This window comes from Empidonax traillii, unplaced genomic scaffold, assembly GCF_003031625.1.
Source record: "Empidonax traillii isolate 1590-97213 ecotype Southwest subspecies unplaced genomic scaffold, ASM303162v1 scaffold396:size1303734, whole genome shotgun sequence".
NCBI classification, from domain to species: domain Eukaryota; kingdom Metazoa; phylum Chordata; class Aves; order Passeriformes; family Tyrannidae; genus Empidonax; species Empidonax traillii.
Window position 1 is genome coordinate 1,103,859 of NW_020955589.1, and position 23,309 is coordinate 1,127,167.

General features: G+C 42.0%; 1 protein-coding gene across 9 annotated transcripts in view; it reads right to left on the reverse strand.

Moving 5' to 3' along the window:
• Window positions 1-18,663: 18,663 nt before the first annotated feature.
• The window catches only part of RNF152 (ring finger protein 152), a 46,429-nt gene continuing 41,783 nt past the window's right edge, over window positions 18,664-23,309 (reverse strand). For all 9 annotated transcript variants that reach the window (XM_027893570.1, XM_027893568.1, XM_027893573.1 and 6 more), the window contains one exon: window positions 18,664-23,239. In XM_027893570.1, coding sequence (XP_027749371.1) covers window positions 22,442-23,053 — 612 coding nt within the window. In that variant the 5' untranslated portion in view covers window positions 23,054-23,239 and the 3' untranslated portion in view covers window positions 18,664-22,441. The remainder of the gene's footprint in view (window positions 23,240-23,309) is intronic.

Sequence of the window (23,309 nt, forward strand, 5' to 3'; positions counted from 1 at the left end):
AGCAAATGTACGAATTATGAAAATGACCACACTCAGTTAAAGTACTGTTTAACAGGCTGCCTATATCTGCATGGCAACCATGATGGCATTATGTCCAAATCCTGTGATAACATCCACTTCTGAAACTGAAATCCTACATTTAAATGATAAGATAGTGATGGAAGCTATAGACTGCATGACAAAGCAGCATTCGCAATCTCAGTCCTAAACTCTGAGCTGATGGAAGATGGACCTGAATGCTAAAGGAACAAGGAGAGTATCTATCACTTTTATGTCCTATATTCATGACACAGAGGGAAGATACTACATCTGAACAAATAATACAGAATGATTCTGATCTCTGAATACTTTGTGATTGAAAAGAGTGAGCATAATAGATTCACAGAGCTGTAGGCCAGAAAAAGCAGTAATTAATTGACCCAGTACAGCTCTCTGTATTCTAAAAGCGATTAACATTCACCTACTTAGTTCTATACTAGAACCAGTATCTTGTATTTGGAGTACACTTTCCAAAGAAGTGACATGAATGTGAGGAGGATGGAGAAGAAATCTGTAGGGGTTTTGTTACGTTGTTACCAGAGCTCCTACTTCAGAATCTGTGCTTTATTTGCTGTCTCCACTGGTGTAATTTTAGCTTCCAGCTATAAGATCATGTCACACGCTTGTCTAGACCTCATTACTCTCTCTCCTTGAAAGAACTTCTCCACTGTAAACCTGTCACCTCTTGATTCTCACTGCTGATAAAATAAACTGAGATACTTAAGTCTTGTTTCAACACCAGATCCCCAAGCCCTCAAAAAACATTCACTCACACTTCATTTATGTTACCCTTTTAGTTTTTCAAAAATCCTTTGGAAACAGCAGACACTGGAAGACTCTGAAGCAATCTCACTCTGGTGACACATGGGACACATACTATTAACAAATAGTTAATAATAGTCAATTATAGTTAATAACTAATAATATTAACACGTAGATCACAAACCACTAATTAATCAGTAAATCAGTCACAAGTATTACCTATATTTCACCCCTCCTGAAGTAAAACCAAGTCCTCTTTCCTTTATACTGCCCTTCTCTCTCCTTCCTTAGCTACTTTAGGAAGGTTCTAATTTTTTGAGACCATTACTCCACTCCACCAAAACTTTTTTATACCTTTAACCACAACTTTATAAAATCAAAAAAGTCCTAATTTCGAACAGTGTTAAGACACTGGAAGTTTAATACCCATTTCACCTATGTTTATGTTCAATTGCTGCTCCCATTCCCATCTTCCACATTTTTCTATAACAGAAAAAACTTTGTTCTCTATCAGCCAGTTGTGTTACTCCAGCTTATATTCATATCCATGGACTGTAAAAGGTGATAGGAAAGCTCACGAGGTTTTCTGATACTTTCTGAGAACAGTTTTCTTCTAGATCTCAAATTTAAACTCATTTTCCTGAATATTACTCTGAAAAAAATGCTGTTGTTATGTCACGAGCTGAGATGCTCTGCATGACAATAACAATTACTGTATACAATAAAGCACTTAAAAATCTCTATGATATCTATTAAGACTCATTGTGTCTCAAAATAACATCTTAGCTTTCATGGTAGTGTTTTTCAGCTCCATAAATATTGATGTTGACATCAGCAGTAGTCAATGGCCATGACTGAGGCCTTAATGACATGGATACACAATACGACTGAAATAAAAAGAAAGCTCAATAAATCTAGAAAAACAGACAGATCATTGGGCAATATTTTTATATTAATCTGTGGACGACAAAAATCAGACTGATCTTTGGTTCTTCCCTTTTGGTGATGTGTGTCAAAATTAGTCACATATCTGGATTTGGAATGTTGGCCTGAATGACCAACAAAGAATTTAGAAAACATTGTGAAGATTTTAAGTTGAATTCTACTATCGAGGAGTGAATTTTCCTGATAATTTTAACTATCTGAATAATACACAATCTGGAACCTCTTGAATCAGCAAAATTGAAGTGGCAGCATTCTCATGGTTTACAACATTTCTAGTGTTCAGTTCGTCCCCCTCTTTTGATATTGAATGCCACCTCTATTCTGCTGGTTTGGGGTTTGGGTTTTTCTGTAAATGTCATCTGTAGCAAACTGTCCTTTTCAAAAATCTCCCTCATGAACTTAAAAACTGAAACTAGTATACCCCATGCAACAAAAGGAAGCAAAGATGCAAGATCCATGAAAAGAGAAACTTTGGAAAAGCAGCTGATCCTCCTCAGGACCAAAAGATCCTTGCCATTTTCTACTGACTTTGCTAATCAGGACAAAGCAATTCAGATGTAAGAGCTCATTTATAATGTCATCCTCCAGGTCAGCCTGAGACAAACAGTGCAAAGCAAAAGCACTTTGGTGTTCAATGAATCATGTTGTGGGTTTTGAATATGGAATGCGAATGAGCTTGCTGCTGAGGGAGAGCAATGGGCAGGAGCCCGAAGTGTCAACAAATGGAGAAGTAGGTATAAAAAACGAGGTTGTTTGTGAGTGTGGTGAATGGAGGATGAATGGTCAGCAGGATGAGAATGAACAAAAGTGAGAGATCACTTGGCAAAGAAGTGGCAGTATTTTCTACAAAATGCCAAGATGAGCATCTGAAGAGCAATCTACTGTCTCTTCTCCCCAACAATCACAGACCAGGTGGGCTTAAATTATTTAGTTGCAGAAAACTGCATCTAAAGCAAATACTACTGTGGAGAGAAGGTGCAACTGCCACCATTTTGAGCTAGCCAAGGTAAAACACTCTAATAGGCAGACATTTCAAGGGCTTGAAGTCTCAGCAGTTTCTGAAAACAGGATCCATTCAATGTCAGAACATCAAAACAATGAGTCTTTGTTGTTGCTGACAGACAAAAACAATCAGTTAGGCATAAAGGAACAAACACGAATAAAGCAAAAATCTCATTTCTGCAAAAAAATCTATTTTTAGGTGCAGAATTCAACATAGTGGCATACAGTCAGACTTTAGCTGATGAGCGCGTGAGCAAATGTGCACACACAGGTAACCACTCCAATACTCGAGAAATTTCCTGCCAACTTCACTAAGAGCAGAAATGGACACTATAGGCTAATTCTGTGGCCTGAATTCTTCAAATTCTCTCAACAGCTGCAGTAATTTGACCTGTGAAGTACAGAGGTGAGAAATTATATCATCATTCAGCCCCAAGGATTTTGCGAACCCATTTAACTCTGAAAGAACCAAAGATATAAACATTTTCTAAACTCTGACCATACAGTTGATCCTCATAATTCTGTCAGTGCAGAAGATTTGACATACAGCAGTAGAGAGGCTGTAAAATCAATACACAGAAAGTCAGCTCACAGAAAAGCCAATAGGAGAGTCCGTGTCCTTTGTTTCAAGGACCATAAGGTACACATCCCTGATGGTTTCCAGGTGGAAGTTTCTCTGCTGCATTGAAAGACCAGAGGATCATCTTTGTTTTTCTATGCCCAGTTTACTTTTGCAATCAGTCTGATCTGCAGACACCATAACATGATCAGTTCTTAAATCCAGAGGTAAACACTATTTCTCCTGAATGATTTACAAGTAAGGAATGAGAGAAGTGCTATCTGATCCTTGAGCTTTCTGGATGGGCCATAAGAAGGACTGCTCTATGCAAACGACAGAAAGAGCAAAGCTTGTGTGCCTATGGCTAAAAACAAGCTGTGCAGCTCCAGCTGGCCAGGGCAAAACCACACAGGCTGCAAGCACAGCCCAAATAAGCCCTGTAGCACAGCACTGCTTAGGAGAAATCTGATGTTCATTCTCTCATATCCCACAGCTGTGGATTCTTTCAGGACTCTGCCCAAAGCCTTCCAAGGAAAAAACACAGCTTCATAGCACTTCTCCGATTGACTATCTCTGTGTGGGAAATGCCAGTGGATGGAAACCCACCCTCTAGCTTACAGGTGTTTTTCCAACCAGACCTGGACTGTTCTGCATGGCAACCAAAACTCCATGGGCAAGATGTCACGACCCACTTGGGAGGGGGTGTGATGTTCATTATAAATTCGTGTCAAGCTGAACAAAGACACCACTCCATGTGTCAGGGAGCTCTTATCCTTTTATTATACAGTCCCCTTACCTTCAGCAACCAGCCCACTGTATAATTACAGAAGTGTCGGTTAACATTACGACACATTTTGATAGGCTCCCAATCCTTGCAACAAACTGTGGTACAGGGTACAGAGTAGAATATGATAGCCACGCTTTGCCAAGACAAAGCAAGGGAGGAGACAAATAAAGATGGAAAACAGAGACAGAGAAGTCTTTAGATCCCACGTTGGTACTGCCACTGTGGATGGTCCAGATCTGGGAGTCACAAAGAGAAAAAGAGAAAGAGAGAGAGTGTGACCGATCCATTTCCTTTCATAGTTTACCTCGTGCACGTCTCTTATGTAAAATAGATATTTTTTTTTGTGCCATTCGCATGTTCACGCACACACAGACAGCCTTTTTGAGCCCTCCAAGAAGTTTTCTGGGGGAGGGGAGTTGATGCAGGCGCACTGAGCACGAGCTCAGGGTGGAAAAGGAAGTCGGCTTGGAACAGTGCTGCCCCACCTTTGAGGAAACTTCACTTCCATTAACAACTTTCCTGTCGTAACAGTCAGCACGTTTGAGAAAAAACATGCTTATGTGCTTATGCCTGGTCTTCCACGTAGGATTACCCTGGAAATTATGTATTCTCTTCTCCTGCATGAGTTTGCAACCATAAGCATAGAAAAATGAACTGTCGCACTGCAGGTGAAGGGAAAAAAGTGAAAGACAGATAGAGAGAATAGAGAGAGATATGATACACTACTTGCTATACTGTAAGAAATGCCAGCAATTCAGTTTAGGTTACAAGCATATATAACCATATGTGTTTGTAATGCAAGGGGCATTTTTTTCAGTGCCCTTTTCCCAGCAAACTTTCTGTCTCCAAGCCCCAAGGGAACAGTTCACTAAACACTAACAGCTACATTAGCAAAGTAAAGGACAAAACCATGTTTGTCTGAAATTTTTACTTTCTTTTGCCTTTGAACTTATCAACCACTACATAATTTCTAAAGGGATGAAAGGGTTGCTTCAATTCTATTAATATACAGATTTGATGTTATATATTAATATACAATTCAATTTTTGCAGAAGTTTTTATATAAACCATATTCTGAAATGTCATTCTGCATTGAATAATGCATGGTAATATTTTAAACAAGTTTTATGCAATTCATTTTTAATTCAGACGTGTTGTCAAGTTATAAAGGTCAGAGCCTCCATTTAAAAACAACACTTGAACATATTTTTTAAAAAGGTATTCTAAGATAGTTGCTGCACAATGTCTTCAGGAAGTGCAATATGGAGGGTTGGTAGTGGTGTTTTTTTTCTTTTAGGCCTGCAGAAGTAGCCTATGCTACACCTCAAAAAATGCGGCATTATAGAACACTCCAGAAGGTAGCAGGGATCATTAGAATATCTATCCTGATTCTCAGTTTAATCCAAATATCCTGATGCTACAGGCATGCACTCCTCCAAAAGCAAAATTATGGGGCACTCATGGAAAACAAGAGGGAGGTATGTATCATCTCCACCTGACAGATCTCCAGTGTCAGATCCTGTTTGCCAGATGCTGCAGGTGACCCCAGCAGCTGTACCTCTCTGCCTATAAAAAGATGGAACACCAACGCCCATCGGACACAAGTGGGAAGTTTTTTTGCTGCCCTCAGCGTTACTGATTACTATTGAATGAAGCATGGGAGCAGGGCATGGTCTTCAGGCATCTCAGAGGATGCTCAGTGCCAGCAGCAAGCTGCTCCATTCAATTTTATACCTATGAGCACTGAAAAATGTCACATGCTTCCTTGGCAAAGTCAAAAAGCAGTGCTACTATGACCTTCCCTGCTGTGTTCAGGTGCCTGCATACACTAAGTCAGTCGCCTCCCCACCTCCAAACAGACCAGTGGAAGAAGCTGAAATCTTCCCCTCACCTCAAAACTGGCTCTTAACATAGGCAAAAAATAATTTGTTTAGAGCATCAGATTGTCAACCAGAAGAAAACAGCTACAGCCTGATTTCCTACTTTACTTCTACTGGATTCCCGGTAAACCAATCCAGGTGCTGTGGAGGCAGAGGATGAGGACAGGACCCTGACATAAGGGCTACTACACTGGCAATTATCTGCACCTCCCTTTGCATCAGCTGTAGCACCCCAGCACTCCAGCCCTGCTCCTTTTGTGCAATCACACTGCCAGCACACATAGAACTTCTCGGTTCTGGGAAGAAAGATAAACAAGAGCCCCCTTTGCATGGTGTGACAGGAGACTAACATAGAGGTGCCATCTCAGCAGCTGCTTCCCCAGTAAAACCTGCAAATTTGGACCTGCTGGGGTGCCACCACTCCACTATGCACCACTGCAGTGCAGCTTTGAGACTGGGTGTTTGCCTGTAGACTGCCTTTAGCAGGCCCATGCCAAATGGGATCTGCATTAATCTAACAGAACACAACTGTTTTGATTTCAACAAGGTCCCTTTCAATAAGTCTCAAGGGAATCTGGCCTTGTTTCAGGCTATGTTTTGCTTATTCTAGCCCTTCCTGGAGAAGGAACTCCTAACTAAGCCATTGTAAGTTTGTTTTCTTGCCTAGGTACATTAGTACTTCAAACCCAGCTGAAGACAATAATATTTAAAAGTATGTAGATTCAACAGCTGAACTCCACCCAAGTGCTTTTATTTTACTGTGCTACTCAGACCTTATCCATTCCTTGGTCTCTGTGTAGACTTCTGTCATCAATATTTGAATACACACAGTAAAAAAAAAAAAAGAAAAAGCAAACAAAACTAACATAATTGTAGACAAGAATCTCAGGGTGTAAGTAGGGGAAAATGCTTAATTTTAGGCGAGTGCTTGGCTCAGTGTGCTAATCTGCTGTTCAATAATACTTATTCATGCTGAGAGTATTTCACTCACCATTAGACCCGGTGCTTCAAACCCCTCTCCTGACATGGCATCTCACTCTGTGAGAACAGAGGTAGCAGAACGGGGGCCTTCATGTTTTATCCACCTTCCTTGTAGAGCCGTCGCAAAAAGCTGCACAAGTTGCATTGTTCTCCTTGTGTCTGCATAACTGGGACTGGACAAAAGCGATGATACATTGGTGCAATTAAAGAGCCCATCTGCACCTCTGACCAACTAATTAGGCTAGGGACACATTAATTAGGCTGTTGAGCTGAACAGCAGCTTTGGAGCTCCTTGCATGCCACAGACAATTATCCTGGCTTTCTAACCAGGGCAGAAATGGATGAAAACACTGGTTTGTTTACTTATTTGTGTGTTTTGATTCCCCTGAACATGTTCTAAATTACGGCCCCTGCTTTTTTTATTGGGTCGGTGGGTTGGGGATTTTTTTCTTTCTTCCCAAATACGGGTAGGATGGAGATCTGGGGGTCACTGAGTGAAGGAGACATCTCATTTGTAGAAGTCTGGGGATTCTGGTTTGTCCTGGACATAGAAGACTTGAAGGCAACACTGTGTATTCCGATGTCTCAGCAGCAAAAGCTGTATATAAAGCTGATGAAAGACTCAAATTAATTTGTATGAGTTAGGAGACTTGATATTTGGGTAAAAGATGGTGTCAGAGTCAAAACTACTGAATATTCATTGTCAGCCATGCCATTGTATTTATTCTGCTAATACATTTTTCAGCTGTGTCAGAGAACACAACCAACACCCTTCTACTCAGTAAGGTTTCCTGAAGGACTAATTTGACCCACTGCATTTTGCAGGTAGTCCCTGCCCTGGCAGCCTTCTGACTGTAACTCCACAGCTCTCAGCCCATGGCAGGTGATAGAAGCACACAGAGGAAAAAAAATGCAAGTGATAGCCCCAGGTCAGACTAGTGCTGGCAATAATCTACATTGGCTAAGCCCAGCTCAGGGTATGTGCAAATCAGCTAGTCAGTGCTATGCCTTCCAGTTAGGATTTCACAAGTTCATTTGCATCCACTCCTTCAACCTGTTTGCTTCATTCCCCTTCCCTCGTGCTGCCAAGAGCTCTGCGCTACATCTTTGAACACAGACAGCTCCTAAAATACCAACAAAACACTACAGCCTTACTGCTGCTACCCCAAGGTCAACCAGCAAGCAAGCCCATTGGAAGAGGCAGAGGAAACTCACTCTAATGTAGCCACAAAGGAAATGAGTAATCAGCTCTTAGCTGGATAAATTGTTGCGATATCATCATCAAGCCCAGAGAAAGAGGGAAGCAAAGCAATGAACACCAAGGTTGGAAAGGCTGTATTCAGGCATTAAACACACAAAGCAATATACTCACCTGGGTGAAACTTAAAAATGCCACAGATAACAAACAGCAGGCAGCAAATCAGTCCTTCAGATCGCAGGAGAAAATTCTGAAAAGCAGTCATTAATTTGGCTACTGTGATGAATTCCTCCATGGTGAAAGCGGCAAACCACTTCACTGCTTCACAGATTCATTGCCTAGGAGGCAATGAAGAACATGGTGATAATTTAACCTGTCTTCGCGTGTAAGACTTTACCTACCAGCAATCTTTTATAATGCCTTCAGCTGGTGGGAAAGGGGTGGTTTTAATGAAACAACATCTTTCATACCTTTGTGTGCATCTGTTGTCTCACTCCATTTCTTGTGGGGGCCCTCCTCCCAACTTCCCACACGGGCAATGGAGAGAAAGACTAGCAACAGAATTGCTACAACTGGTCCCATTTTGCTTTCCTTTCATACTCAGAGAAGTACAGATCCATCCCACCAAAAGACATGCCCAGCAGAGCAAAGCTGCCTGTTACACAAATAGCTGAGCAGGTTATGACTGCCAGGCTCTCATATGCATTCCATGGTGCCATGTGTGACACTCGCACTGGAGATGCAGCCCTTGATTTCAGCAATCAAGTCTAGGGCAGACACGAGTGCAGAGTTCAGGGGAGTCTGGATCTACTAATGGTCATCCAACCCCTGAGTAAGCTTAGTTCAGTCTTTCTTTCTCCCTTCTCATTCTACATCTGTTTGAAGCAGTAACTGACATACAGTTTCTGCTTCCCAGATGTGTTTCCACTGCTTAGCACTCTTTAAGCTATTCTAGTTAGCTTGCTAACATAAAAAAGACTTTTACTCACTGCAGCAATGCATCGAATCTTTGAACAAATCTTCCTTATATGAGACTTACACAAACTGAAAATATCAAATTCCCTTTTACTGAGCTTTACTTAGAAGCCCTATTTGGCATTAAAGATACTGGAAATGTCCATTATACCTGCCTGTTGATGGCACAGGGGAAAAAAAAAAAAAACCTTGCTGTATGAAAATCTGTCTGCCTTGGAAATTAACAGTGATACTAGATCCTGACATTTCCTCACCTGTTAGACTGGGTTCTACTGAATATCAGTATTTCATGCCAAATTATAAGTCTCCCTCAGGCCTTTTCTCCCTTAACCACTTTAATTTTTCATGGTGAAATTGCCTCTTTCACTCTCTACCTGTTCTGTTTGGCTAAAAACATTCCTGGCTCTCAATAAAATTTCCTCTCTCCTTAATAGATTGCATTCCCCTTACTCTCTCCAAGTAAGTGGCATAACTAAGGCAAATTCAGGACAATTGTCATATGCCTGTACGTAGTTTTGATGTCAGCTAGGCTTACTGCAGTCTTGAAGAAAGGGAGCTTGTAAGCACAAAAATTCACATTTTTTCCTGTTTATTGCTTCAACTAATAAAACATGTTACCTCACCCAGCAAACCTAATTTACACTCTTAGTTCATCCCAGCTAAACCAACCATATTTACTAAGTTATCGTAAATGGCAGAGCACTATATGGTTTTGCCTTGCTTTTGATATTAAAACCCAATCAGACACACCATTACCAGGCATTTCCCTTTGATGATGCACCTCTACAGTTCTGCCAGTTGGTATCTGTTCCCATCTCAGTGAAAATGATTAGCTGTTTAAAGTCACTAAATGCAAAGTGATGTCATCAAAGTTGTGTCGTGGCTCTATTAATGAAGAGATTCAGCCTCTGGTGACTGCAAAACTCCACTTGCCTCAGGCTGTATACTGGCAACAAGACTGAAATATATGTGTAAAATTCTGGAAGAGGTTGTATTTCAAAAGAAAATGAATTACGTGAAAATGAGCAAAAATAAAATCTAATTTCCTGTGCATGCCATCTCACTGTTCACTGCAAGTTCCAAGTTCAGTTTTTCTTCTGCTTGAGTCTTTTACTTGGGGGTATCTCCCATGTGGTCTTTCTAATTAATGATAAGATTCAAATATACATTGAAGCTTTTTCCTATGTTCAGCATTGACAGGATCCGTCTCTCTCTGTCTCACTCTTCCCTCTACTCTTCTACCTACACATCATCAAAACAGAAAATTATTTATCTTTTAGATGGCTATTGCTCTGTTAAATTTGGTTTGAAAGGTCAGTGGAAAGGGACACATAGATGCAGCACCTGTGTGTGCACATCTCATTTCCATAGGAAACCAGGCTTAAAAAATGGAAGATTTATGCAGAAAATGAGCTGCACTTCTGCTTGGAATAATACACACACTTGAACATAAAAAATTATTCATATCTATTCGTCTTCATTCTGGGTGTTGTAATTCCTTAGAGGTCCTCTGAAGTCACTGAATTTACATGTGTTAATACCAGTAGCCCATTAATTTCATATTTGTAAGGATGTATGTAAGGTAAGGTGGTAAGAGTGCATCTCTAAACCTACACACATGAGCATAGGCGTGAGTGTGCATGAGCACATGGACACTCAGGCATCATAAAGCATTCACAGGGCAATGTCACAACATGTACTGTCCCAAAGGACAGAGATTCGCACACAAGTCAAGACCAAAGTTGTACCAAACTTATAAAGTTGGCCAGGGCAAGAAGGGGACTGTGAACCATTCATTTTTCTTCCCCTCTTTCACAAGCTTGTAACAGCAGCTTTTAGATGGACCACTTGAATGTCCCCTCCACCCATCTGAAACCTGGCAGAGGATCTCAGTCTTTCTTAATTACTGTGCAACTCTATTAAAGCTCTCAGTGAAACCAGAGAGTGAATGCCCCAGCCAACTTCACTTCTTGTATTTAAAAAAAAAAGCACACATTAGTCTATTGAAAACAATTTTTAAGAATTTTAATCATAGCAAATGTGTCTGAACTGTTCTCATTAAACTGGCACTACCACCTATACAAAGGACTAGACTACAGAGATTGACCTAAAAATACCATGTATTGAAAGGGTGGTAGGGAGAAGGGACCAGTTAAAAACTGAGCAATATTTGAGATGCCTACTAGAACAGACATAGCAAGCAAAGAATGCTTCTCCAGACACTCAGGTTTATCAACAGCACTTTGATTTCACATTTATAGAGTCAATATTTGGCAAGGTTTTGACATGGTAGCCCAGCAGGTTCTGTATCTGTAGAGGCTGGTTAGCCCTTCACAAGAAAAGAAGGGGGAAGTAATCTAAAGCCAAGCTATACGTGTTCTTGCTTCTAAAACACATCAAGGACTTCCGTTCACAGCCACTGAATGCTGCCAGCCTGCTTATTTAGCTAAAATATAATTAACGAGGACTGAGGAGGGAGCCTAGGGAAGGCAAGAGACCGTGTAAAACCGTGTAAAACAAGAAGCAGAGACAGTGATAGAGCTCTGGGAGAGCCATGTAATACCTGCATGCCTGAGGCTCGACTCAACCTTCCAGATTCTGGTACAACTATTCTTAAAATAAGAGACAAGCCTTCATTCAGCTCCTGTTTTAATTAGCACACTAAGTGCATGAATATGCACACACATCTTCAAAGCTGGCACTGAGACAGAGAACTAGCTCTCACTTCAAAGCTGTGCTGAGGACACTTCAGCTGACAAAAGATTGTTCAGTATTTTTCCTTTGCCTTTTTGTTTTAACACCTGTCAAAGTTTATTTGCCTTCACCAAAAAAAGAAAACAAACCCCAGCCATCCAACCATCCTCACTGCTCCCTACCTCCCTTAGTAATACAGAAACATTTGCTGATGGGGATAGTGCAAAGACAGGCCCTGTGGGATGGGCTTTTTGGGTGTGCTTTAGGTTACAGCTCACTTGCAATGCCTTTGAAGCCATCAGGGATACTGTAGCTGAAGTAATTTAAACGGATACCAACTGCAAGTAGCTCAAAATACAGGTTGGGAAGCTGACAAGCAGCACCCCGAGAGAATAGAGAATGTGCGTGTGTGTCTGTGTGTGTGTGTGTGTCTGAGAGAGAGAGAGAGTGCGCACACAGCCAGTCCTGCCTCCCACTGCTGCCCTGTGCTGCACCAGCCTGCTGGTCTCAAACCGCGGGGACTGCAGCAGGGAGGATGCCTCACTGTAAGGGCTGCCACTGCTCCCCTCTGCTCTTTCCAGCAACCACCAACCGCATCTGCTGACTCGCAGGACTTCTAAAAATTTTTTTCTCAGAGGTCCTCTGCTTAGCAAGGTTTAGTCTCCCAAACAGGAAGCCTATTGGGATTCATTTGGAGCATAGCTGAAATTCAGGGGCACCTCTGCTTTTTCCCAACAGAGTTTAAATAGATACAGAACAGATGGTATAAACGTGGCCTGAATGAAGAACAGCTTTACTCTTCTTTTTGTTTTTCCTAGTGCCTGTTTTTGTTTTTTCCAAAACAATTATAAGCAAAATGAAGGTGGGGGAGGAGGGGGGAGGATGAGAAACACTTTTTAGAGGCTACCACAAAAGAGCATCTGAGCAGCACAATTAACCCTCAGCACACCAACAGATGCAGCATCAGACACAGTGCCCTGTCACGAGACAGCCTACTTTGGGATCACCTTTCTCACCAGAAGCTGACTAGAAGGGCAGGTCCTCCAGGTTGCAGCATACCAGGTGGCCAAGACAGCTCTACATTTGTGACAACACAGAAAGCTGAAGGAATCTTACAGAAAGGGTGCCATGTTTCTTTTAAACCTTAAAAGTCACAGAGGAACCGTAAGACCCCGTGCTCCAGCCAGAGATGTCATGTTAGACCATTCCAGCAAGAAGTGTATTTGTGGTCAGTTCTTATGGGACCATTATTTCAACAGAGATTTGTGGTGGGTCACATCCCATCACCTGGTTCAACATTCATCCCAGGACACCTCCTCCTTTCAGGCCACCAAGCAAAGGTGGACAGTACTGGGACGATTTAATCAAATTTCCATTTTCCTTTGGCAAAAACAGAGCCACTTACTAAATCAAGGATTTAACAATCTCTTAAGGAGATGGATAATTTGCCCTCAAAATTCATAAATGTCTCCTTATCAAAGGCTGCTTGCTTCAGATCTATAAAATGAGGGCTACCACTGCATATAGGACATATGACAGAGATCCTCAGAGTCCAAGTCTGCTAACAGCTTTAAATGAGGCATAAGACTCGAGTTTGATCTCAGAGAACTGACAGTCACAACTAATTCCACATATAGTGCTCTGTGTGCTCGACAGCCAGAAAGACCAGGCTCTGCACATTTCAGCAGGCATTTTAAACTTAATAGGTAGCACGTGACATTTCATTAAGATTTTGGAGCTATTGCAGTTTTCAGCTGCTAGGAGGTTCATGAGGTATTACAGAACAGAAGCACATACATACATTTTGAAACTCAGCAGATCTAATCCAAGCCATAAATATGGATTTTCTTCTTCCTTATCTCCCTCCCTCACCAAAGGAAGTAGAATCACAAAATTAATGTCCCTGATACACTGAACAAAAAAAAAAACAAAAACAAAACAAAAAAAAGCTGTTAATGAATGATCCTATCATATGAATTAGATTGCGCAAATAATTTGTAGTCTCTCAGTTGTTGTCTCTTGTTTTATTGCTGCTTTTTTAAAAAATATTTGTGTTCTAGTAAAGAAAAAATAATCCAAAATACTGATTTAGAGAGGACCTATGATAATAACAGCAGATAAAGGGCTACTGCAAATAAGACTCTGGAGCCCTGGAAATATTCCTATTTCTGTGGAGACACTGTTACCATTTTCATCACTGAAAATGCAGTAGAACTTTGCCGTCACTCATACATACAAAGGTAAGTTTCTCCTAGCAAATCTGCAGGGAAACAGAATGGCCAAACAAAGGGCTGAAGATGAAACAGGAGATGGCACACTCCTAAGGAAACAGAACAAAGTGCTTTTTAGGCTTGTTATTATAACGGACAAAAGAAAGAAACCCAACCCAAGGATGTCAAGCATCTGCAATAACAAACATAGACAGTATCTAGGGTATCTAGGGTATTAAAAAAATATTCTCATTTATGCACTGCTCCTGGTATTTCTCTCGATCCCAGAGGTTTGCTGGAGTTGCTGCATGCTGGTTCTGCCTGGATGGCTGCCCAAAGACATTCAGTGTTGCAATTCTTTGTTTATCACAAAACCACACTCCTTGCTGGTAACATTTTACAACTCTTATCATGCTGTTCAATCCAGCTACAACTGTCCAAATCCTGTCTTCTCTAAACCAGGGGAGGTCAGAAAGGAAAGAACATGCAATGTATCCACTGCAGTGAGCTGGTGTAGCAAATACAACCATTAAGCAGGGATTCAGTTTTATCAAACTGTAGGTTTAGCAAATCCCTCAGCATTTTAGCACAACAGAAAAGAAGTGATTAGAATTCATTTTATTTCTCCTAAGTTTTTTAAACCGTCATTTCTCTGGATTCCTAGGGTGGGTTTTAGTGTGGGTTTAAACAGTAAGTTTGGTGGGTTTTTTTTCACCATAAGTTAAGAATCCTCAGTTATGTTGCAAAAAAACAATTAAAACCAGGAGTTATAGAAAGTAACTCCTTGTAACAGGAGTTACAAGTTTCTAGACTCATGTGCTTGAAAACAGCTGCCTTAGTGTATTACAGGGCCTCTCCTCGTCAACTTACCTTCAAATTTCAACATAAAGCCTTCCCCAAAGCAAAGCTTTGTACTTCGGATGTTCTGTAAGAATTGTGCAGACTAGCCAAGTATCAAGAAACAAACACCTGTATGTAAAGTCCACCTCTGTTAAAGAAAGTATTTAATCATCTGTGACTGAAGCCCTTTGGCTTTCTTAGATTTACTACTTTAGTGCTTTCTCAGGTAGCACATTTTTCTGAATCATGTCCCAAGTCTTTGAATAGAATCCTTAAGCAGATCTTCCAGAAACATCTGCAATGATTATTCAAAAAAAATTAGGCAAGAAATTATTAATTTGCAATTCAATCAGCAAATTGGCCATACTTGGGAACTAAGCCCCCTCTTATGCTTGTAGGCAGTCCCATGTGTTTTCCACATGACAAACTGCTTTGAAAGTCCCATAAGATTCACCACTGTTCCAAAATTCTTTGAAGTGAGATCACACTCTTTACAATGACAACCTGAATTCAAACTATCTTGCAGAATATTTTTTTTTTCATATCCTGAGGCAGATTTAGATTTCTCTCAAGCAGATACTAACCCCAGAGATTCGACCTAATCAGTGCATGCAGGCACTCTAGGGCTTCCCAAACTGAGCAGTGAGTGCAGTGACAACATACTCATCTTCTCATAACTCTCAAGATAGGATTGTAAATAATCTCTAGCCTGAAACCACTCAGGTTTCTCAGTTGTGTGTTTGTGTTTTTTTTACTTAACCTTCAAAACCAAGCCAGACAGCTACAGCCCCCTAACCACCCCAACCTAATCCTACTACTTCTTTTGAGTGTAGTAACTGTACCAAACAGCCACTTCCTTTGTTTTCAGCTTCTTTAAATCTAATCTTTAAACCCATTAGTGAATCTAATGTGTTCACTAAGTCCTGCCTTTAGCTGTTTGGCATTACCAACTTTGTCAACTTCATTATTTGTCCTGGGAGATAGCCACCTGCTTTTGTATGTTCAATCAACAAATATGCAAATAAAACAAGTTTTTATTTTAAACAATGTGACATACCTGCACACACTAAGAATTCAAGACTTTGCTCTTTTACCCCAGCTTCTTCCTGCTGAAATCCAGTTCAGCTTTTGTCCAAGTCTTGAGCTTCAGTGATGATTCAGCACCCTAAAAAATTTCTGCACATCCATCAAGTGTTTCAGAGAGGTGGAAAACTGCACTTTTGAAATAGGCTGCTTCCCAGCTCAAAGATGTTGAAGGAAAAGCAAGATCTGGAGTTTCAGTGCCGTTCCTGAGATACAATTTGACAGACATGACATATGCAGGCCACTGCAAAACATGCCCAGTAGATGTTTTTGCACATGGAGATATGAATTTCCAGGGTACTGTCTAATCATTTGCTCATTTTCAGGTGTCCTTTCCTTCTCCACCCTTTCATCACTCTTTCAAACCAGTTGGGCCAAGTTTGTACGTTGCCTTCAAGCTTTCAAGACTGCTCTATGCAGTTAAATAGAAGAGGAGGCTCAGGGGAGACTTCACCACTCTCTCCACCTACCTGAAAGGAGGTTGCAGCCAGGTGAGGGTTGGTCTCCTTTCCCAGGCAGCTATCAGTAAGACAAGAGGGCATGGTCTTAAGCTCTGCCAGGGGAGGTTTAGGTTGGATATTAGGAAGAAATTCTTTACAGAGAGGGTAATCGGGCATTGGAATGGGCTGCCCAGGGAGGTGGTGGATTCTCCATCGCTGGAGGTTTTTAAGATGAGACTGGATGTAGCACTTAGTGCTATGGTCTAGTAACCACAGCAGCAGTGGATCAAGGGTTGGACTTGATGATCTCAGAGGTTCTTTCCAACCTGGCTGATTCTATGGTTTTATGAAAGACCTCCGTTTGGACTTACAAACCCCTGATAAATTAAAAGCCTAGGTATCTGGCTCTTCCCTTCTGGGTGGATATCCCAGCCTGGAAGCAGAGAGGAATATGTGGCTCCTCATCTGAACTCCAGAAGAGATATCAACTGTGGAGCAGCAAATTCCATCCAACAGCAACAGGAATAAGTTTGTAGAAGACAGCTCAGAGGGGATGGCAACTCATCCCACATAAAATCCAGACAGGTGTACTGAGGCTTCATGTTACCAAGCTATCTGAGCACCTCATCAGCCCAGCACCATAAAGTACATGACTTTCTTGAGATAGAAGACCCTGAGGTTCTTTAACCAATCTTATTGATCTCTCTCGACTACATGAGAGCATGTGCTGTGTGCATGCCCTTCCCGAGCACAGGAACTCACCCCTGTGCTCATATGTACAGGTGGTCCATGCATGCCTCCTGAGTCCCCATTTCATCCCTGTACTTAGGTGCTTCAGAGTAATATGGATGAGAATGAAAACAGATTCCTGTAGATCTGAAGGGGACTGTGGGATGGAGAGGAAATGTTTTTCTTCTGGCTATTTTCTTCCCTTGAATTGGCCCTGATATTGAGGAACATGACTAGCACAAAAAACTATAGAAAATATTTAGAACTACAATAAAAATGTATTTAAGCATAAGGAAATGCATTTTCTGAACATTTATTAAGCATTAAATTTCAGTGAACTTAAAAAGTTTTTTTTTCATTAGAGATGCTCAGGGCAACTTAAGAAACGTCTTGAAAATTGTTCAACTTGAGGCTGAAGCAAGCAGCTTTGCTCGTTGACACGAGCACACAAGAGGTAAAGTGACAAAGAGAAAGAACACAACAAGCCCAGCTGTCAGGCCTACGAACAGTGTACAGCACCAGAAAGGTCACTAACATACTCTAAATCCTTTGCAGCATTTCCTGGTAATCTTGTCATACTGAAACTCTTGCACAAAAAACTTTGCCTTTAGGGCCAGCAGATCCTTCAACAGCCTCCCAGATGCTGCTAGGATTCATTTGCTGTCAGGTACTTTCTTCCCTCCCTTCCTTCCCCCTCCATCCACCCATAGAAAAAGTCTGGAAAAAAAACAAATGTCAAGCCACGCTGTCTGTGCAGTTGGGATAACAAAGCATTTCAACCCCAGCATTTACTAGAAAGGTGTTCACTTGACATGTAATGTCTCCTCCGGTACTCACGCAAGTGTCTCATGACAGCAGGCCAAATTCCACACTTAGCTGTATATAGTGGGTACAGCCTCACTCTGAGGGCAAGAAAGCAACATCCTCTGCTACCTGGCGTTGTTGTGAAAAGGTCAAGTGAATAGAGGTTTGGCTCAATTCACGCAGTAGACTGGTGCCTGGAGCTTTTGATACTGGGACACCTACAGAAGAGCTCAAACCATGCATGAATATTTTGGTTACAGTTTAGCCCTGTTGTGAACGTAACAAAACCAGTGCAACATCAGCCTTCTTTAATCCAGAAAAGCATTTGCACTATTAAAAAAATCTGGCTGCCCAGGGCTCCAGCAACAATGTGACTGGGAAGGGGGGCTACAGGGGAAGGGGGAAGCAGCATACTAGTCTGCGCAATACATGCTTAAGCCAAGGCCAACAAACCCTCACTTCCATAAGCAAAATGTTTAGTTAAAATTTTTAAGGAATTTGATTAAAACAGAAAAAGAAAAGTTGTGTGGCTCAGTAGTCATCAGCTATAATTCTGTATTCCACCGTAATCAAAACAGGAATGGCCTTTTATTATTTACGACAACCCATACTTCATACTTTGCCTTTAAATGCTGACTGTTGAATTTCAGCCACCCCCTAGTAAAATAAGGAGCAATTCTGTCAAATTCCCTGCCGTGGTCTTCATTTGATGACAAAATAACAGAGGTACCATAATTCACTTGCTATCATTCTTTTCTTGCTAATGTTTTATTCAGATTGAGCTTCATTAATAAAGATGAAACTTTGGACTCATGACTGCTCCATGTTTACAAAACATACAGGCTCCTTTACATCTTGGTTAAGCATGAACAATCACTGAACACACAATTTCCTAAAAAAATCCTGCATACCAAAATTGCATATTTTGAATTTTTAAAATTCACTAAACAAAATTTCACTGAGTGAACCCTAAAATCTGTTTGCCAGCAAAGCACAAGTCAACAATGGATGTTGGGACCATCCAAGAAAAAAAACTTAAACTGGACTCCAACACACACATCCTTCCCATTAAACAAGCAAATAAATACACATTCATACAGAGTAATTTGCTCTAAAAATGCAGGTGCACATTTTAGAATAAGTTTTGGTTTCTTAAACAGTACTGTGTCACAGTAATTTTCCATCCTTCTTTTTGGTGGAACTGGGCAGTGATTTCTTACTGGACACCAGAGAACAATAGTTAACCTGGAATCTCATCATTCTGACACAAGTCCAAATATGTTTCTCCACGGAGGAAAAATTACAAAGACAAGGTTGCCTTTTAAAGATAATAATAATAATTAAAAAAAAGATAGCAGTATCGCTTTTTAATGCCAGGTATTGGACCAAGGAATGGGACAGACTGCACTGCATTTTTAAAGTGGTATGACTATCGACATACCTGAGAAACATTTTAATACTGTACATTACAACAAACTATTTAGTTCACTTCTACACAAGTCAGCAAAAAAGCTAGGTGATCTAACATGTATGGCAGCTGAAAATTTAAAATTATAGTCACAGTCTAAAGCCAGAACAAAAACTTTTCCAGAACTCCTATTTATAAAAAGGAATGAACATACACACCATGCGCATACACGCAGGCAAAAATCTTGAGGTTTTACTTATTGCTCTTACACAAGGCTGCAAGCAGGCAAATGTCTGGATCAGAAATTAGGTCAAACATGCATTTCAGCAGGCACAAGAAGTACAGGAAGTTCGTATTAACGAAACAATGCACTGTGTTACGTAGTACAGGATGGTATTCTGCTAATATAATACTTACGTCATTAATACCAGATAAACTCCAGGTCTGCCTGTTGTATAATGTGTTATGCAGTGTGGTATTTTAACCTAATTTCTGATTTCTCTTTCATTCTGCACCTTCCATATAGGGATGAAGAGAGTAGTTTTTTAAGACAGCCGTTCTTTGCAAACCTCGGCCTCAAGAGCTTCAGTTAGGCAGGTATGGCTGGAAGGAGGCAACGTTACCACCACTGCATCGCCAGGACCTGCTCTTTGACTGCCTTGCATTTTTGTGCATTCACTGACAATTCACGTAACCAAATACAGAAGTTGGTGCAAAACACATCAGCGCTGTTCTGGGGGCATCTTTCACCTATGCCATATGCTCCTGGTACACCCAGCAATTGCAACAGAGTAAGGCAGTAGAGGGTCGAGTCCCGTATCTGGTCACTTCCTCCAGAGTCTTATAAAAGGCAGGATTTTTTTGTGAATTGGCTTTCCTTTACACAATAAGCAGCGTAGCATGGATGTCAGTAGAAATCTGGCTACCTACTGGCAACAACAGACTTGCATGTTCACAAGACACGTTTGGGAATACCTGCTGTTCCCTACTGCAACCAAATGAAACATGCTGCAGAGAGGTGCCCATGTAATTACAATGCTCACAAGCCAGGTTCAAGGCATACTGCAACTGGGCCTTGCACAAAAAAGGCATTGAATGTGTTATCTGAAAACTTTTTTTTTTTTTTTTTGGTGCTACGTATACATATGACAGCAGATAAAAATCAGCACAGTGGTTCCTCTCCATACATGACCAAACACACACTGTAACAACTAAGCACCGTATATTCTATTCAGCAGTTAACAGGAATCAAGGAAGAAAACAGTGGTTTTGGAACAGGGAAGGCAAGAAATCCAGCATGAAGTTAGAGGTATGATCCTGACAGAAGTCTTAGCTGAGAATGTTTACTGTGAACCAGCAACTGCATTTTGTGACATAACCAGAAAACTAAGGACGTCTATGGGGTAAACTTGGGCACTGCATAGTCAAAACTGTGTTATAATATGGCCTTGAGCAAACTCTAAATATTAGAAACAGCAGTAGGTAGGTGAAAAGAGGACACACTTCAAAGGTTATGCTTTGTACTTGCAAAAAGCAGCAGTGCAAATCAATAGATTTTTCTGTCTTCTACAGAGTGCCCCTTGATCCAATCCCTAAATCTCACACAAATTTAGCTTTCAGACTTGCCAATACCCAAATTCACACTGAGCTCTATTTTACTTATGAGAAGTACTACTAAAGCTAGTGGGACTGCTTAAAGCAAGGTGCTACTGCAGTGAATGTTCAGGAATTTGCCTTTTCCCAAGAAGTGAACTGCAAATGACAGGGGTGTCATGACACTCACAGGTGGAGGGAGACACTTCCTGTGGTTCTTTTTTTTCAAATCTGTCCTTATGAACATCAGCATTTATAAGACTGAAATATGGGAATAGGTTCCATTATGCTCACCCAGACATTCTGATACCAGGACAGCCACAGTAGTTTAGGAGGGGTAGCCCACCCATACAAGGTTAGGTTGGTCTGAGTTCTCCTCCCAGATACCTCTTCATCACTATCTATTACTAGATGATTGCATTAGCTGGGATGGTGAAGCTTCCTTAGAGGAACTCGTCTGTCACACCATTCATAGGTGCACAGTTGCATCTCCTGGGCAAGAGGGAGGTAAAATAGGTCTAAATTCTCTAAAAATATTTAATAAAACCCAACCTCTAGAAAATTAAGAACAATATGCTATCACATAATTTCAAGAGTCCTAGGACTTCTCATGATCCATTTCTTCACTAATGGCTATGAAGACCAGGTCATCAGGAAGTCTGCCAGACTGGAATTAAAACACCATGTCCAATGTTTACACTGCAAAGCCATCCTTTGCAAGAAGCCAGGTAGGTGGAACTGTTTTGGCTGCATTTTTAGGTGTTCCTCCTAGCCCACTTTGCTTCCCTTCTTGGAAGCCCCTTCAAATAAAAGACGCTGGAAGTGCCACTTCCCTGTACTTGAAAAACAATAGCGAAAAACAGAGAGGCGAAAAACCAGACACCAAGGAAGGAAATGATTGCTTGTAAAATGCTTCCTTTTAAAAACTATTTTACAACTCCCTAACTTGGTTTAATTAATGTGCAGTTTAAAACATATAAAATGTCTTACCAGCATAACGATTTCTTGGTTTTACAAGTCTCCCTCCCTCCCCCCATTAAAAAATTATGCACGTGTGGTCTGGTATTGAACACCTCTCATACAGCTGCACGCCGGTTCTCATTTGATTCTACATGGAGCAGTTTTGATTTTAATCTACTGTGTTTAAAGAAGAGCCCATACTGTATACTTCACAGTATAACCAGCTACACAGAGGTCTTTAATCTCGTAACACAATAAAAAAGATCACTGTAAAGTTGCAGTCCCTTTGATAAATGATTATGGTGACACATGCAGTCCTCCTCAGTGCCACTGCCACCAGACACGGGACATGATTTTCTCCGCAGGCTGCCGAGAGGCCTGACGCCACACCGCCGGGAGCCGCAGCCGGGCTGGCACACCACTGCCCCGGTGCACAGTGTCCTGCAGTCACTGGAGAAAGCTGCAGTGAATTGTCTCGCTCCACACCACCACCACCACCACCACCGACCCAACCCAACCCAACCCCCGGGGGAGCACAGCCCCCTCCCCGCCTCAGCCGCAGGAGATCACCGTGAAGCGCTTGGAAATGCACGACATGTTGTGGAGGACGATGCCCAGGAGAAAGACCAGGACGCAGGCCACCAGGATCACAGTGCACACCCCAGACCAGGTGGAGCTTTTCACAGCACCTCTCCGGTCCGGCTCCTCCGCTCCCACCTCAGCAGAAAGGCCGCCCTGCAGCGGCTGCTGCTCTGTGGGGATCGTCACCACCGTCAGGGACTTCTGCTGGCTGCCAGGCAGGAGGCGGCAGCCAATGTCTCCCGGCAGGAGCGCCCTCTCCTTGGAGAGAGGCAAGGGCAGCATGTAGCAGCCATTGCTGGGGAGTTTGATGAAGACAGGGGTGTGCTCCGAGGTGTGGGGGATTGCGATGACGGCGATCACCTCGGGGTCATCGGGCAGCTGTGACACAGAGTACCCCGGAGGCAGCTTGGTGATACCGCGGCACCAGGGGCAGCGCAGGTCCTTCTGGCTGGTCCTCATTTGCTGCAGGCACACCGAGCAGCAGGTGTGCTTGCAGTCCAGCAGCTTGGGCCGCCGGCGGGGGCTGTAGTAGTTGAAGCAAATCTGGCACTCCAGCAGAGAGTCCTGGGACAGGGTCTCCATGGCGGCCAGCACAGGGAAGCCTTGTGATGAGCCTCACCCTGACACCCCGTAGGCAAGGGGCAGCAGCCGTCCCACCACTTCTCCTCAGGGCAGCACCCGCCTTCCTGACGCTGCTTCTTCTCAGGACAGCACTGGGCAGTGGCTATGGAAAGCACAGGAAAACCTCTGGCCTGAACCTTTCAGTACCTGAGACAAACAGAAAAATGTGAAGGAAAAGGTTACTCACAGGAACTAGTGGGAGAACAAGAGTCCAGCT